The following is an 18,433-nucleotide window of genomic DNA, read 5'->3' on the forward strand; positions in this document are numbered from 1 at the left end:
AATACTTTTTCATATGTGCTTACTGCATCATGACTTGCTTTTAGAGTTTTGGCTTTTGCAGAGTTTTTCAGACAGGTGAGATGAGACAGTGTGTGACAAACTGCAGAGTCTTGGCATTTCAACAAACCCATAGTAACAAGTGCAACCTCACTGAGATGTAAAACAGCCATAAACTAGCAAGAGGCTAAACCGTGTATGATATTGTAAAGTGTTACCATCCTAATGTGTGCATGCAGTATTTGTACTGTACAAGCACACAGACATCATCTTTCTCTTATTTATGATTTTTTTTTATCTTGAAAATTTTATGGTTTTAAAATGTTTGGTTTTGTTTATCCTTCATATTAATGCAATAAAGTGCTCTAAAATCTCTCTCTGTCTCTCTCTCTCTCTCTCTCTCTCTCTCTCTCACACACACACACACACACACAGAGAGAGAGAGAGAGAGAGAGAGAGAGAGAGAGAGAGAGTTTGTTATTCTATGCACAGTTTTACTTAGTAAAACTGGTAAACTGAAGCATCAGTCATGGCAGTGTGATAGCTGCATACAACAGACATGCACTAGAGGCTTGCAGGGGACCACAGCAAGCTGCAGCATGGGAGTCACCCCTCAAACACTTAAAACCCTCCAAACAAACTTCAGGGACCAGCAATGCGCTTTGGTCTTGATGCTGCTATGGCTTGCTGAGGCGCTCTCCGTGGTCCTGACTACTTGCTGGCAGGGTGGCCAGGCTGTCCATGAGCCTTTTGTACTAGTAAGACAAGCAGTATAGCACTTTTCCATGCTTTTCCGATGGCAGTGGTATTCTTGATATGATCCCATTACCAGTGGAAATTAACTGACATCATTTTATTAGGGTGTGTTTATGTGGGTGTTTATCTCTCTCTCTCTCTCTCTCTCTCTCTCTCTCTCTCTCTCTCTCTCTCTCTCTCTCTCTCTCTCTCTCTGGTTATGATAAGGAATTTATTTTTTTGTTGTTGCATGCCCTTGCGGTGGGGTCAGTCTCTCTCTCGCTGCCGGAAGCCTTGCTTAAGCGGACACAAAGCAAAAACGATCCCTTTCTAACATATCGTATAGACGTTTAAGGTCGTGCTGTTATCGATTGGCGTTCGCACGTGCAATGTGTCTCTCCTGCTTCAATCCCTTGGAGAGGTGATTTAATTCTCCCGGTCACCCTTAAATCTGTATATGGACGATCATTTCCCATTCACAGAGGCGGCTATTTCTGGAGTCAATCAATTAGGTCACATAATAGATTAAAAGAATGCTGTCCTGTGATGTTGTGGGCTACAGCCTTCCTCTCTCCCGGGGCTTAACATAGCGTTTGTGAGTTACTCTTGACATCAATTGTATATGAGACCACTAATTGCTATCTTTTTTTCTCCATAACCAGGAAATCCAGTAAAATCACCTCGTGCAATCAACAATGGAAAACACCATCGGTATTCGGAATGAAACAGCATCTTTAGAGAGATCAGTGTCAAACTGGTTTCGCTGAAGGCAAAAGACTGAAATGTTTTACCTAAATCACAGGTTTGAAAATTCGCATATGATTATTGTATTGCATCACAAGAAAATGAAGACTGCAGCTCTCTTATTATCTCTCGGCATTGTCCATCCACGTTGCCCTTGTTTACTCCGTGTTATGTCACTGGAAATCGTTGTGGGCTTTGGCGCAAAGCGTATGGTCGCACCTTGAACGGGCACCAGTGTTTTGGTGGAGCTATGAGAAAAGCCTCGAGGACAAGAGAGGAGAGGATCCTCGACTCGGTTTCGGGGTGGGAGGGAGGAAAGAGCTCTCTTCGTCCATTAATTTCCAAATGTCTGTTGCTAAGAATAGCCTCCCCCCTCCACCTTCCCTAACAAACACTCACAGGCTCGGGCGCGCACACTTTGACGCACATTTACTCTACTCACGCGCCCGTGTGCGCGCAGTCATTGTCAGCTTGGGTTGCAGCTGTGTCTTTGCACGAGCTGCATGATGCCAACACCCCGCCTCTCTGGCTATTATAAGCACACTTACTGGGTCTTTATGAAATGCACATGTACAAAGATGGAAGTGACAAACACGGCATGTTGCTGTGTCACCTCATCCTCTATAAGCCATCGGGTTATTTTACGCATTATTTGCAACTGATTATAAATTGGACGGTTTGAGGGGTCCACTTGGGCTACAGCCGGGAGCGCCTTTAAATAAACAGGCGATACACGATCCCACTGTCCGTGACATACGTCTGGAAGTTGGACGAGCTGCGTGCGTCATGTGCTGCGGCTGCAGAGCCGAGCAGGCTCACATTATACTTCCCACAAACTGAAAGACAACGATTTCGCGCGCGGTGCCATTTGTTAAATTTACTGGCAGACTCCGGCCTGAATTCCAAAGAAACAGCCGGTCCCCTCCCTCTTATGTGTGTCTCCTTCCATTCACCTATCCATCTATCTATCCGTCCGTCCGTCTGTCCATCTCCTCCTCCCCTTGGGGTCGCTGAACGAAGAGAGAGGAGGCCGTCAGGAACGCTCTACCCTACTCCAATGAGAGAGAGGAAGGACGCTCTGCCAGGACATTTGGGCTTATCAGTGCGGACGAAGGTAGACTTTTCGGGGCGGGGATGGTGAGGGACTCTCTCGGCACTGCTGCACCTCGAACAGCCAAACCAAGACCATGAGAGGGTGTAAGACGGCGGAGAAGCGGCCGTCCTACCCTTGTCTTTGACGACGCCGTCCGTTTGTCCCTTGCTCAGCTTCTGGATGGTCGCGCAGGTGACGGAGAGAAGATGATGGTGGCAACGAGGGAGGATGCTATTGAATTCGTTTGAGAAAATTATTTCATCTACAGCGCTCGACAGCAATGACACAGACATTTCAAAGGAAAACGGTATTTTTCTTTCTCCTTCCTACTCGAGATCGTGAACTCTGAAATTAGATGCATTAATGACAAATGTCACAATTTTCCTGGTCGCAAGGCTTGTCAGAGCGCACTGGTAAAACAACTGTAAGGTGGCGGGAGTCACATTATTGCCACACACTGTGCCAAACATTGCGGATGTTTCAAAAATAAATAAATAATAGCAGCTTTTCCTTTTCCAATGCCTTTTAAGTCATCGGAAACGCGACCGTTTCCAAAATGCCAAGCTGAACGCCGCTGACAGCCGCAGCTATAGGCTGTTAATTATTTCCAGATTTATTTTCGACAATCTGATTTATTGAGGCCTGTGTGATAGTAGAAGCGTTTAGATTGTCATTACATGCTGTCACGAGAGCAAAGAAATAAATCGTCCAGAAATTTGCAGGAGGCTGTGGTGCGCTCTGATACAGGCATGAACCATGGAGAACATGAGACATTCATGTTAACTCGCTACAGTCTCCCCATGATTTCATGTTGGGGGCGAAGCCTGCTTTATACCGACATAACAACCGACTAAGACTGAGACACCCCACAGTACAGCCCTACAGTGCAACCAGTCAACCAACCGACCACACATTTAATTTTCTCACACCCACAATTGGCCGTTGGCAGAGACGCACAGAGAAGAGACGGTACATGGGCGTCCTCGTCTGCTAAAACCAGCATTTAACTGCTCGCCGGTTGCAGGTGTTCAGCACAAGCTTACAAGACAACCCGTTGTGCATATGAGACGTTCTGATCCAGATGGGATGTAATGTTGTGTGGCTGCACAGCTGAGCATTGGTCTCCTTCTCCACTGCTTCGTGAAGATTGGCTTTCGGTGTCCAGAGAATGGCGCGGTTTGGAGATGAGGTACCGGCCAGGTACGGCGGGGGGCCCGGCGGAGGGGGCCCGGGTGGCCGCGGTGGTAGCAGGCAAGGAGGACCCCATGGACACGGTCACGGCCACGGCCACGGGCATGGACACGGCCATGGACACGGTCCACCCGGGGGGCCCGGGGCGCAGAGAATGTACAAGCAGTCTATGGCGCAGAGAGCCCGGACTATGGCCCTCTATAACCCCATTCCCGTGCGCCAGAACTGTTTCACTGTCAACCGCTCACTGTTCATTTTCAGTGAGGATAACTTCGTCAGAAAATACGCCAAAAAGATCACCGAATGGCCATATCCTTTACCTTGCATTGTACAGTGAGTAAAATATGTCACTGTTGCCTTGCCCGGGGATCAGGTAGGCCTGCTGTGTGGACATATGTCTGATCGAATGGTTCACAGTTTGTATCTCATTCCATGAGTTAAAGGCTTTATATTAAGTCCAAATGACAAAGGTGTAACAAGCAGATGTAGCCATGCAAGGTCCTGTGAGGTATAGGGTACAGGAGGTGACAGAGGAAACGTTGGACATGTAATTTATAGTTAATTAAGAGGAGGGGGGGGGGGCATCTACCAGCGGCCCCTTTTATGAAGCCGTTGATCACCATCAGTCACATTTGTTAGTAATTTTATGTCACCATCGCATGGGACTTGCTTGATATACGATTCCTATGTATGGTGTGTGTGTGTGGTCGTGGTGGTGGTGGGGGGTGTCTAGGGGGCGCTTCTGGTTGCTGATGTCAGCATGTGCAGCATAGGCCCAGCGCCTCGCGCGGGTATAGAGAAACAGGAGGAGGGGGGGCAAGAGAGAGATGAAAATAAGCAATGTGTGTGTGTGTGTGTGTGTGTGTGTGTGTGTGTATCCTTGCAGTAATGCACACACAGGCTCCCATATCAGCATGATGCAGGTGTCTTTCTAGATATGGTGTGTGTGTCTGTGTGTGTGTGTGTCTGTGTACGAGAACGAGAGAGAGCAAGTATGTAAGTGTGAGTATAGTAGGCTATTAACTTGTGCATTGACACAGTATTTAATTTTTTCCCCATTTTGAGCCTCCTCTTAATCACATGCAGGTGTCACTGAATGAATGTGCCACCATTTCAAAATGTGTGCCCGGGTGCGTGCGTGCGTGGTTGTGTGCATGTACCACATCCACTTAGTGTGACAGTGTTAAATTTCCAACATTTTCCTACATTTCCACCTTTCATGAAACCAGCACATATTGCACCATTCTGGAGAGAAATAGCGAGTGATTTCAGTATTTTCATTTGCAGGATTCGTGTGCGAATGCATGCAAATGTGAAAGTAAGTTTCCGTGTGAGTGTTAATGACAAGTGGGGAAATTGGAGTAATGATTGTATTGATCCATGCTGATGCTTGAGCCGTGACATAACTACACACACTAATTGGGCAGCTCTAGTGAAATGCAGGAGCTATTTACAGTGCTTCTGAATCATGTCTATTCACTCTCTAAATGACAGACGTGTGTTAGTCAGAGAGAGTGAGTGTGTGCAGGAAATCTGATGTTGTACATTCAGAGATTTGATTTCCAAATTATGATACAGCAATTTAATAACTCAAAAGTCTTTTATGAAGCCATGCATTTATTTTGAATGAAACTAGTCACTTGTACAATGTTTTCAAATTGTGGATTTCCTAATTCTGAACAAAATGTTTTGGAATTGGGGGTGTCAGGTTGGTTATTAGTCAGCATGTGTTCCTTGTAAGCAATGGAAACTGAGAAAGATAACAATACTGGCAAGACAAAATGGTCCAATGGCAGAAGGCCTCCTGGTGATTTCTTTCAGGGCATCCAACATTTGGTAAAATGTGAAAAAAAAAACATTTAAGGCAGTAAGGAAGCACAGGACACTTTAGTTTTTCCTGGTACCAGCCTTTGAAGAAAAAAAAAAGCATTTTAAGGTGGCTAAAGAGAGACCTCGTTAAGATAAAGCACACCAAACACTTTCCTTTGAATGGCAATTTGCAATGGACCTTTTTTTGAACATTTTGGCGTGTCACAGTAGAAAAAGAACAGAATTCCATTTAGCTGCTTCAGGGCCTTGGTAATGCGCATTCTGGCTCATTGTCACACTGATGGCTTAATGGGACACACAAATATCACAGAGCCATCATTCATGTTATAAGTAACACCTGTTCTTTTACTGTGAAAAGTAGTCTGCTGTGAAAAAAGACATGCTTCGCTGCACAGTCTGTCATATAGGTCAGACAGCCTTAATAAAAATGTTTAGGTACATTATGCTTTTTTGTTTGTTTGTTTCATCACAGAAAATTTTTATTTCTATCAGTATATTTGACAGAATGGGAAATATCCATCACCTGGTGGAGAGGGGTCTGGTGAAAAAAGCCCAAAGAATAAGGCTGAAGTACCATAAATGGAACTGTAGCTTACAGTAATTGTAAACATATAGAAGTAGTGCAATATGTGTTGTGCAAAGCTATGAAATTAATGGGTTTAGAAGAATTGTTCTTGATTAAACCCTTATAGGCAAATCTGTTCTTTAAATAGCTTTCGGTGTAGAATTGTATCAGTTCATTTCAAGATTTCAAAAGTGTTTGCTCAGATATTATTATCAAAATATGTAGCCTCACAAAACAGATGAGTTTGATACATTTTAGTGTAATGTTTAACATCTGTGCTCTGCCGACGTTATTGAGTTGATCTCCTTGAGCTTATGGTTGGTCTCTGATGGTCTACAAAGTTCTATGTTGTTATGATATTTGCATTGTCTTTAAGGTATACATGTTGCAATACCAGCATAGAGGTGTTTGATATGATAACATGAGCGCTAGTACAATCTAACACTCTAATCTAACACAAAAGCTCTGCAATAAGTTGCAATAATGTTCAGTATTTGTTGAGACTGTCTCAGGGTGTTGATTTAATTTATTGGTAATTTCTGAAGCTGTGCATTGTGGGTCTGGTGTTTATTGGATTGTAATAAATTGTGAGGTGTACCTAGGACAGCATTTTATCCCTCTCCCCAGAGAATACATCCATGATATACTGTCAATCCTCTGTATACATAACTTGGCCTATTGTGGGCAACCTTGAGTAAGTTGGAGATATAGATGACATTATTGTGTAGCTTTAAAACTAACCAAGCGGAGGCCGTTAGGTTAGTTAGGCTGAAGACGGAATCAAATTACATTTGCATAACCTCATCCAATCAATATTTCAAAGACAAAACCCATTGCATCTTTTGAAACACTTTGTAGCAAAGGTCTCAAATCAGGTCCTAAATCACCCATTTATTGTTAAGGATTTAGGTCATTGTCCTGTGAATGGACTAGGTCCTTAAATGACCTAATGTGCAAAAGCTTGAGTCCGCTGAGGAAGTCCACACTCTACAGGACATGATATGACAATGCCAATATCAATCATAAGATCATCTCAGGTAATGCCAGACCCCATTGCACCACTGTGGACTGTGTCAAGGTGTTCAGTCACTCATCAGCCGATTAGCTCTCACACAACTGGCTCAATCCAAACCAAACTAATATGTACAAAACTGAACTGTGCTATAGTAACACGGTACTAATAAAACTTTAATATCCAAATAGTTGACAGAAAATTGATGTTGGAGTGAGTGACAGTACATTTGGGCTCTGGATATACCGTGTGTCATGTAGCTGTTGTAACTGTACATGCACTGTGTTAAAACTCATTCCTAACATCCAGCACAGCGTTGCCCACAAATAAACCTCAGAGTGACACCTAACAATTTCAGTAAGGATCAATGACATCAACCATCAAAGGGCACAGTGGCCATTTGGGCTTTTAAAAAAAGTAATTTGCCTCTATCCTGTAACATTTTGCAGATATATCATGCCTTTAAAGCGTTGCATTCGTGAAAACTGCATTTGAACCTCCATCCTTTTTTCATGCTCCAGAACTTTCACACCACCACGGGTCCACACTAGCAATCCCCCCACCACAGATACTGTGTCACCATAAATAAAAGATGTGTACTTTAGCTGTATCATGTTGGAAAACATGAATATCAGGCTCGTACTGGCAAAACCTGAACATTAATGACTCAAACCAAGACGAGGGGCAAATTAAAACGTCACTAATTTTAAGAGATTTTCTTCTTAGTGGTAATACAGCATCTGCCATTTGTCTGACTCTTTTATGGTCAGCATTAAAGTAAATCTCACTGCATAACACAAAGAAGAAAAGGGAAATATTAGTGATAAAGCTCATGATATATAGAGGAATCGGCTTGATTCATTTGAACCTGTAGCCAACAGAAGCGTTGCCAGACGCATGTTTGGTGGACTTGACTGACTGATGTTTCACTGAATGGAGACTGGAACAGCTTTTTGATTCACCAGATTTATGACTCTCAGTGGATTCACTATTCAGCAGAATGATGACCTGCAGCTTTATTTAGTTGTGAACTGACTGTGGACTCATGGGAGTGCCATATAAATAACTATTCTCTCACATCTACATTTAGATACAGTAGACAGATATTTGGTTGTTTAATTAGAATTAGCATTACAGAGAGCAGCCCTATAACTGTGCCATTGTGTTTTTTTGAAACAAGTGGTAGACAAAAAGTGCATTGTTTAATACAATTAATCCCCATATTTATCTTTCTCACTGATCTTGGTAAACATACTGAACTATAGACACACACTATGAGCAGAGTGTTCAGGTGCAGTCCAGTCTTAGAATTTCATTATGTTGAGAATGAATGCATGCATTACAATACAGGTACTTCAACACAATTTGCATAAATCTTTACATATCTGTATTTTAAAACCTCTTTCAGAAGTTGAACACATTTATTTTATGAACAGACATTTTTAAAAAAGATTCAATATTGAACATTTTGACAAATACATTTTGATAATCATAATCCCTTTCTCATTGTGTTTGTCAGTTCTTTCCAACAATTAAGTAGGCCGACACTTCAGTGGACTAGAATTGTGAAGCACAAAATTTTAAAGCTAGAAAATTTTGAAAACCATTATGTGTCCCACCTTCATAGAATGACTGTGTTAAATCAAATAAACACATTGTTTTACGCTACTTAAAAAGCTTTTTTTTTTTTTTTTTTTAATACTGGCTTATAGGTAACTGTGTGCTTTTGTCTCTCCAGGCACCATGTGCGTGTGTGACCCACACCTCTCTTGATAATTCGCAATGTACACCACGAAATGTGAAAAAATCAACCACCTTTCCGGGAAAAAAATTAAGTTAATTAAAAACGTGTCTTTCTCTACTGTGTACGACGCTGCTGCCATCCGAAAAACAGATTGAAACAATATCGACAATACTGCTCGCTCCACAAACGTCGCGAGTAATTTAACAAGGCGACGCATGCGCTGACGTCAAAGTACGTCAAGCGCAGTTAACAGAAGTCCGTAACGCTAACGTTAGCATGTAAGGCTACTTCCAAAGTTAAGTTGAGGCCATGTTGACTTATTTACATATACAGCTGTTGAAAAACACAAACTTCAGACGAAGACACTGACGCTGGACCTGAGGTAACTGTTACAACTTTCAGTTCACAACGTTTCACTGAATTAACGTTACTTGAGACTAGCTCAAATGTCTTAAATGTAAATAAAACTGAAGGAAAATTTGGTCACAACTAATCAAAACAAACGAACAAGTACAATATCCATACCTGTTAAATCTAATCTTAGCCTCAGAACTGATTCACAGACCGTGTATTGTAACATACATAGCAATTGTTCTCTTCTCCTTATAATGTGCTTAGAAATAACACATCATATTACATGCCGGGGGAAAGCTGAAACTAAAAGGGTCATCCTATACGACCTTAGAAATGAAATCTCCATTACCAGTCCTACTGACCTATGACCCTAAATGTGCATTTGACCTTGCCAAATGCATATCAGGTGTCATATGCTGGAGTCAGTGTAAACCATGTAACCATTCAATGTATCAAGTGTCAGCCAAGTTCTTAATATGCATCTCTGTGGGGCACTAATTTTAGCACTGTTGACACAAACGCGCACACACACACGTGCTGCCTGCATCATCAGCATACACCAATATGTTTCCCCCTGCTGTTGTAAATGGAGAGGTAGTCAATATATGTTCCAGCTGTCTAGTAACAATTAGCTCAATATGAAATATAATACAAGTAATGTGTTTTTTTTAATTAACCGCCCTTTCATAATCATAGGGTGTCTGTGAGCATGCCATCAGTTAATACATGCCGTGAATTTTGTGTTGTTTGCATTGTTTGTGCTTGTGGGTGAGTCGGTGTGCTCTAATCTCTGAGTTCCATATCTGATCCTTTATGAACCAGAATCAATGAGATATCAAATGGCCATTCAAGAAAAGTGGGTTTAATCTCTTTGCTGTTTCTTTGTTTCACTTAGCGGTCAACCTCCTGCTTCTGTGTCTTGAACATCTTGTCTTAGTTTTTGGTAAAAATGACATAGATATAGATTGACTCCATATGTTACAGTAAGATGTGTTTTTGCAAATTTGCCATTGTGTTAACCACATATCCATGCTTTGTTATGAGTAACTTGTGAATGACTGACCTTTCCTACACTTGCTGACAAATGCAGGTTGGTGGTGGTTGGTGATGTTGTATGTGTTACTTCCTGATTGTGTCAGTAGATTGCCTAAGGGAGCGCACTAACATAATTCAGGTCTCTCTGTGCGTGTCTGAGACAGGAGCAGTTTTTTTTCTCCCACATATTTAGTGGACCTAATCAGGCCACCAAGGAGAATAGTCAGGTCTCTCACCTCCTCTGCAACCATGCGAGTAGAGTCTAGAGACACACATAGCCAGAGTATATATACCAAGTGATTAAGAGAGAAAGACAGGGAGAAAGTGAGACACACCCAGTGTGAGAGAGAAAGAGAGAGAGAGACCTGGGTGTTTTTGGGTGGATGTGGAGAGTCGGTGATCTACATTCACTGCAGAATCTAAATTATTTATTGGCCTTTCTCCAGCTCGCAACTGTCAGCTGATAACTACACAGACTTAACACCAGCTTAGTTTTTGCATGTGTCTATCTGTGTGTGTGTGTGTGTGTGTGTGTGTCGGTCCAATTGTGTGTGTGTGTGTGTATTCAGGATTTGTGTGTTTGAATGCATATGTGCTTATTCATTTGTTTACAAGTCTATCATAGTCTGTGGGTCATTGTTATGCTGCCTATTTGTTTTCTCTCTCTTTATTTAGAAAACACACACACACACACACACACACACACACACTTGCGGTCTTACAGTGCACACTCTGCTCATATGGAGTCTCTCTTCTCAATCTGGCCACATCCTTGAGTCTTGATCTTTTACATCAGTCCAGCCTAAAAATAACAGGAGCTGCTCGAAAAGAGCACGATTCACGAGTTTCTTTCACCCCTCTTTCCTCTTATACTCTTCAGTTTGACGTTGAGACCTGGGTGTTAGGAAAGTTTACACCATTTTCATGGTGCCACACTGTTCGCAGTTGGGGAAAAGTTAGTGTTAAATTTTTGTTTTTAATTTCTCTTCCGGTCGTTTGGGTAAGGGGTTAATAGCAGTAAGTGAGAGTTGTGTGTATTTATGTGCTGCATAGGATAAAATGAGTTTTTTTTTAATGGACAAGGAAAGAGAAGAGAGAGAGATGAGGTAAAAAGCTGTGTCCAATCTGCTTCTACTGTGCAGCTGCGCTAGAGATACAGAGCAGAGACATGGTCTATTGAGTGACAGAAGTAGAGAAAGGAGGGGGGAAGTCAGCAAGACAGAGACATTATAGAGAGGGATAGACTAATGAGAGAGAGAGAGAGAGAGAGAATCAAACTGCCTGTCTGCATATAAATCATTTAACACAAAGCGGTGGAGAGACAAACACTCAGGGTTGGCCAGCTACACTGCAGACAGAACACACACAAACTTGTTTTTGTCACTTAGACATGGCAGTGACTTACATTTATTCTTTAGAGACCCCCCCAAAACCACTCCCTTCCCCCTTCCCCTTTCCTTCCCCTCTCCCCCCTTCTCACTCTGTCTTTTTCACTCTCTCTTTGACTGATAGGAAGTGAAGCTTTGTCGTCTCCTCTCACGTTTCACTACCTGTAATTTTTCTCTTTCACTCAAATCCTATCCATCATTCTTTCTTTTTCTCTCTCCTCCCCGCCACTGCTGTTCCACTCGCTCTCCTCCACTGCGTCTTGCCCTCCCTCTAATTGGCCGCTTCCGCCTTTTGTGATGCTAATTTAAAGCATTTGTTTGAAGTTTTGGGGATATTTTGCTGAACATCCTGACAGCTGCAAGTCTTGTTTAGTTTAGTTTGCTCACAGTTGTTGGCAATAACGAGTGCATGTGAGTGTGTCTGTCTGCGTATGTGTTACGATTTCTGTTCTATGTGTATGCGTGTGTGTGTGTGCATGCACGCCCATGTGTGCGTACGTATGTGTGTATGTGCGTGTGTGTGCGCCCTCTGGGCTCAATCTGCCTACCTCATACCTTTGACTGTCTGGTAATAAATGTGTGAATTGATCTGTATCCTGAGTCCCTAAGGGCAGACTTGGCGCTTGGGTTTTTATGAGTATACACACACACACACACACACACACACACACACACACACACTTGTACACACTCACAGAACTAGAAACAAAATCAAGCTCATAAGAAAACTTAATCTATTTAGATTGTTTTTCTTATTTTCTTTTCACACTTACACAAAATACACATTATTGTTCTCATTATGCACTGTATGTATTTTTCATCTGCAGTGTTGTCTTTGGAAAACGTGACCAATCAGTCTGTATTTTTAGAATATAGGAAAGGTGTTCATTTAAAAGTGTTACTTGAAAGAACACTTTTAAATGAACAGAACTTGAAATACCCATTTTCCATTTAAATAGCAACATCTCATCTTTTTGATATTGATCATCGTCAGAGCATCGTTGTATTACCTTGTCTGGGTGTGTGCATGTGTCTGTGTGCTTGTGTGTGTGTACTGAAATACATCTGTCTGTCCTCCCACAGTGTTCTTACATAGAGGTGGAGGAACACTGAGGTCATTGGAGCTAGTGAGGAATCTACATTTCCCTCTCTCTCTCTCTCTCTCTCTCTCTCTCTCTCTCTCTCTCTCTCTATTTCTGTTTCCCTCTCTGTCTGGCTTTCTTTCTTCCTGTTTACAAGTTAAATTGATGTTTTATTCACTTTTATTTTTTCAAAATGGCACAGAAAGTAGTAACAAGATAATGTGCTACAGACTGTGAAGAGGGTCACAGATGAACTCAATAGAATCATACATTTACCAGTCAAACCATTTGTGTCACAAAAATAGTTTTGGTATAACGTCTTTTAGAAAATATTACAAACACTCTGCATCCAGCATTTAAGTGTATTTATCATCTGAAATCAAATCAAAACACAGAAGATTTCAATACAAAAGCTGAAGAACTTCTGGGGACGAAACATACTTAGTTTACCACTGTTGTGTCATTTCATTTTGAAAAGATTGAGCTGTTTTTATGTCTCTTTTTAATACATTTAAATGTATTGCGAGTAGAAGTGCAATTAAATTCTCGGGCAAAAAGGTTCCCCAGCAGCAACTGAAACTGACAAGCTTCACTGTTCTCAGATTGTAAATTGATCCTCTAAGATCTGATAAATGCATCATGCTAGCTGTTTTTTTTATATATATATACTGCAGATGGGTGCCCTTGTAACATGTATGGCAATCAAGAATTGGAAGCAAAATCAATTTGGAAGCATGCTGCTGTGTAGCAGCTAGGACATAAATCAAAATAGAAATATTTGTTTCAATAGCTGTTTGCAAAATTTGCTAATGCCAGTCAGACCTTGTGTGTGCAGATTTTTACAATTGATTGTGCACAGTCTTTGTGCATTCTTACATCATTTTGGACATTGCGTTTTCAAATCTCTGCTCTGACATCATACATTGGTTGTGGTCAGAAGTTGCCACAGAGGATTGAAACGTTCACCCCACAGAGTTCAATGTAAATGTTTAGTTTGGATTCACTCTTAAAAATCAATCACACTGTGTAAGTCAAGCATTTTGAATTTTTTTTCTTGTCAAAGACTTGGATGTCCCATCGTCATGTCGCCTTGCACTGGTGTAATTAACATATGACACTGAAAACCTGACAGGCAATTATTATGGTGCCAACAATCACTTTTGTTTTCTTTAATGCTCAGATAGTATTTAAAACCTCTTAAAAAATCTGATATATGTAGATAAACATCCTTTACTATACTTCTTGAACTGTTGGAAAGAGATGTAATGTGCGCTTGTTTATCTATGATCACTGTATACACATGTACGCACACCGAACAGAAGCTCATATTTATCTCTTTTTCTTTTGTCTTTGTCTCTCTGTCCTTTCTTTCCATCTGTATTTTTCTCATTCCTCTTTCTCTTAGCTGTGCATTCTGGCTCTGTTGAATAATTCAGTTTCAGTTGCAGGCTAGTTGGACGTGTGTGTGTTTGTGTTAGGTGTGTGTCTTTTAGAATGTGTGTGGGGAGGGCGGTCGGGGGGGGGTTGCAGTGACGTGGAGCAGAGCTATTTTGGGGATTCGGAATACGTGGAGAGAGAGAAAAATAGAGAGACAGGGAGAGAGTCTGATGGATTGATTTTTTTTATGCCCGTGTTCTTTAGTCATGTGCTGCGGCTGTTACTAGACAGACCCTGCTGGAAACCTGCACTCTACCTGCAGGGTGTGCTGGCACACACTCACACACGCAAACACACTTCCATGTACACATCAACACTGGCAGTGGAAAAAAAGGCACACGGTTAAATCAGCACATTCTGTGACGTATACAAACACACGTTCATGCTGACACACCTGCACTGCCTTCCTGAAGATCCAGATAAAGTAAAAAAAAAAAAAAAAAGTCACACGCATCACTGATTTTCTACACATAGCCCATGGCATGCGCACACACACATATACACACACACACCACCGTCAGCATCTTGTACAAAGTGACAACTCGGCTATATGTGGGTGGTGAGGCAGTGGCAAGGGTGAGATAGAGACACAACATATGCCATATGGAATAAGCAGGCAGTAGATGTGGGCGATTGTAAGGCCTATACACTCCGATTGATGCTAAATCAGACTGAGAGAGGCCAAGCAGGGCTAAACTGGCCTTCGGGCACTCCCATTTGTTTGGCAACGCAGTCAAACATGGTGCCAAAGTGGGATAAATGTTGAATCAGTAAATGTTTTGTAGGACTGAGGCATGGACATGTGTTTGATTTGAGTTTCACGTCAGACCGTGTTTTGATCGCAGTTCTTGTCCTGCTTTTGATCACAGTATTGAATGCAAAAGCAAAAATCAGCAGTTTTTGGAGTGGAAGAATATTGTCGCCTTTCGGTAGAGGCCATTTTCTTGCTGTGGAGGGCCCCCACTGACAAATGAGTGTATTGTAGGGAGACACAAGCATTCTGGTATGAGATTTATGTGAAAATACATTGTACTCACTACGTAGAACGTAAACTCCACATCAAATATTGTGAATATTTTCCCTTGGCTTAAAAGTAGAATCCTTCTGTTTTAGATTTTAAGATTCTTGACTATACCTTGGAAAAACAAATTTAAATAACTCATATCCATTCGTTTTTTGCTAATGAAAGTGTCACTAAATGTGAAAATACAAGTCGATATTTGAAGTATGAAGAGACACTTAAACTGCATGTCGTAAGATTCTATTTAAAATGTATAATACTGGAATAAAATGAAGCACTTCAAGCATGTCGCTTATCTTTTATGGCTGCTGATTATCAAAATAATTAGATAGGTTTCAACTACAGTGCTTATTCCCATTCATTTTATCAAATCAGTGCTTCTGTGGGAAAAGTGACAAGAAAATGAAGCAATCATTTGAGCTGTTCTGCCAGTGCTATGCTGCATAATGTAACAGGACAGAGAGGAAGAGAGGGGAAGGCAGGGGAAAGGAGTGAGGCATATCAAAAAGCTGCCAGAGAAAAGGGGAAGCTGCTAAGTTATGACTTTGACTTAGAACTATTTCATTTTTCTTTTTGTTCTCTTCTTCTTAAAAAAACCACAAGTCATTCACATGCGGCACAAGCAAAGTACATTCATATGCCTCTGTCACACATAAAAACCAGTAAATTACTGAAATAACCTACACCTACTTTACATTCAGGAACATTTCTGTCCTGCGCCTTTTCATGCGTGGAATGGCGATACTGGAAATGATGGGGGAAGGGACAGTCCAGCAGATGGCGGTAATGCAATGCCTGTGGATGCCAATGCCCATAAAATTGAACAGAAGAAGAGGCTGGGGCAGGGCCAGATGTACGTGTACGCAATCTCTGATTATTTTCAGGAACATGGTTGGCGAGGAATTGTTTTTATATATAATATACTGTTTATAATTGTATATAATCCATACAGATAAACTTTATTTCTTTACAAACTTGACAGGTTTTGGATTTTGTCTCCTCAACTCCCTACTAGCATCCTTTGGCTAGTAGGGAGTTGATGAGGCTGTTGGTTTGAGAAGCAAACAAATTAAGATTTCTCACTGAAATATCTGCAGTTTGGTGTTTCAGATACACACCCAATTAACATGGCCTCATAACACTGTTAATTCTCTGTGTAGCATCAGGGAGAAAATAGGGTGTGTGTCCTGAATGCATCAATAGCGAGTTTACTGTGTCCTTTTGGATTTTAACACAGGATTCATACCTATCAACACAACTGAAAATTGAATATTACTGAATGCTGTATGCAACTTGGGCTCAACTTACAAAGTGAAAAAGCTGTCCAGTTTACGATATTTACTTGCAGTTTTGTCTCGTTCCCTTTCCTTGTCACGCTTTGTGCCCTCCTTTTATGGCAACAGCAAGGCAGATCTCACAGCTAATTTTAAACTCTATGTATATTCGTCGTTAGCTACCATTATGCAGCAATGCTCTGGTAAACCTTAAAACACATGTATTAATACTTACAAGGGCTACTTACATTTATATAGTGGTAGAATTTCACCCTACTGTTTATGTCCAGAGATGACAGAGACACTGGGAAACCTGAGTTTCTCAAATTGCTGCGTGGCGTGTATTTTAAAATGAAGAAATTTGCTATTTCATTTTAGGAGCGCAACGGCCAGTTCAAAACCAAGCTGGCCAAACTGGCTGTGTGGTAGAAGAGGCATTACAACCATATTCAGGGGCATCCACAGCACTGTCTGTTTGGCTGTGATTTAATTCCTGTCCTGTAGGTGATTATTGTTGTCCTTGCTCTTCTGGTTCCAATATTTTTCCTATTTGCAAAGCCAGACTCTTGTCATTCTGAAGTTAACGTTATAAAACATGGATGATGATGATAATGAAATTTGCGCAGTTATTGAGCCTTTTTTCCTGAACAAACATTTCAAGTGAATTTATTACAGTAAACAAATAACAAGTGTGGTTTATCAGAAATAAACAGAACAGATAGTGACTGTCAGAGTGAGAGAGGAGGCCCATACTTTCATGCTTGGGTTTATTAATAGGAAGGCTGGCACCTTCCCAAAGGGTAGCAGCTGGTCTGGACTCTGTTGGCAGACAAGTGCATTTAAGTCAAGTGAAGTCTAGTGTTTCTCCATGTGTGGACAGTACATGTATGAATATGCGTAAGTGACAATATGGCATGCGCATGGATGGTGCGTAGAGAGGCAGGACTGTGGAGGCTAGAGGGGCAGACATTTTGACAAGAGTGTTCAGTTGTGACTGTGTGTCTGCGTATAGACGTGTGTAAGTCTGTGTGTTTTCATGCAATGTTGGCATCCTACATCACATTTAAGGGCTTCCAATTGTGAGACGTGTGAGATTTAAAAGAAAATGCACATATGGTCATATGGTAGTGAAGAAATGTGTGAAGTGTGTCAATTTATGGAAGCATGTGAGGGCTGCAGTGATTTATACAGTACTGTGTGTCATTTTCACTCATATTACATACACTCATACATACTGCATGTGACAGTATGATGTATAGTCTCCCACCCACTCTCTTCCTTCCGCCCCCCCTCCCTTTGTGTGTGTGTGTGTGTGTGTGTGTGTGTGTGTTCGTTCGTGTGTTCTGCCACTAACCTACTTTCGGCAGAGCATACACATAGCTCAGGAGAAGAAAATACCGCAATACTCTCACACCCCACTGTCATTCTCTCGATTTATCCCTCATTCAGCACTCCTATGCTCTTCTTCGCTGCCCTTCTCTTTTTCACTGTTGTTTCTCTCCCTCTGCCACATCCTCTCCCCTTCTCTCTCTTTTATTCCTCACCACTCACTCTTTTCAATCATGTCTGTGCCCACAGGACTCTTTCTTTCTTTCTTTCTTTCTTTCTTTCTTTCTTTCTTTCTTTCTTTCTTTCTTTCTTTCTTTCTTTCTTTCTTTCTCGTGTCTTGCTGTTGGTGTCCTCGTGCGTTTGCTGATGCGGCATCTTATTCGATATTGAATGGCATGATAAAGGTAGGGATGATTGATGGGCGGACTCAGTGAGAGGAAGGGGGACTGAGGGGATATGGGAAGGACAGATGCAAAAAAGTGGGAGAGATGGAGAAACAAGCGGGAGGGGTGATGAGAGCCAGATAAAAAATAATGTAAGAGGGGACAGTGATATTGAAGCAGAGAGTTGCAGGAGAAAAAGACAGAGAGAGGAGGCTTAAC

The 18,433-nt window shown here is 41.6% G+C and overlaps 1 protein-coding gene across 1 annotated transcript in view; it reads left to right on the plus strand.

The window, feature by feature from the left end:
• The first annotated feature begins 3,734 nt into the window (after positions 1-3,734).
• Positions 3,735-18,433, plus strand: part of cacna1aa (calcium channel, voltage-dependent, P/Q type, alpha 1A subunit, a) — an 80,107-nt gene continuing 65,408 nt past the window's right edge. Inside the window, exon 1 of the mRNA XM_041957123.1 lies at positions 3,735-4,069. Coding sequence (XP_041813057.1) covers positions 3,738-4,069 — 332 coding nt within the window. The 5' untranslated portion in view covers positions 3,735-3,737. The remainder of the gene's footprint in view (positions 4,070-18,433) is intronic.

This window comes from Chelmon rostratus, chromosome 17, assembly GCF_017976325.1.
Source record: "Chelmon rostratus isolate fCheRos1 chromosome 17, fCheRos1.pri, whole genome shotgun sequence".
In the NCBI taxonomy this organism is placed as follows: Eukaryota; Metazoa; Chordata; class Actinopteri; order Chaetodontiformes; family Chaetodontidae; genus Chelmon; species Chelmon rostratus.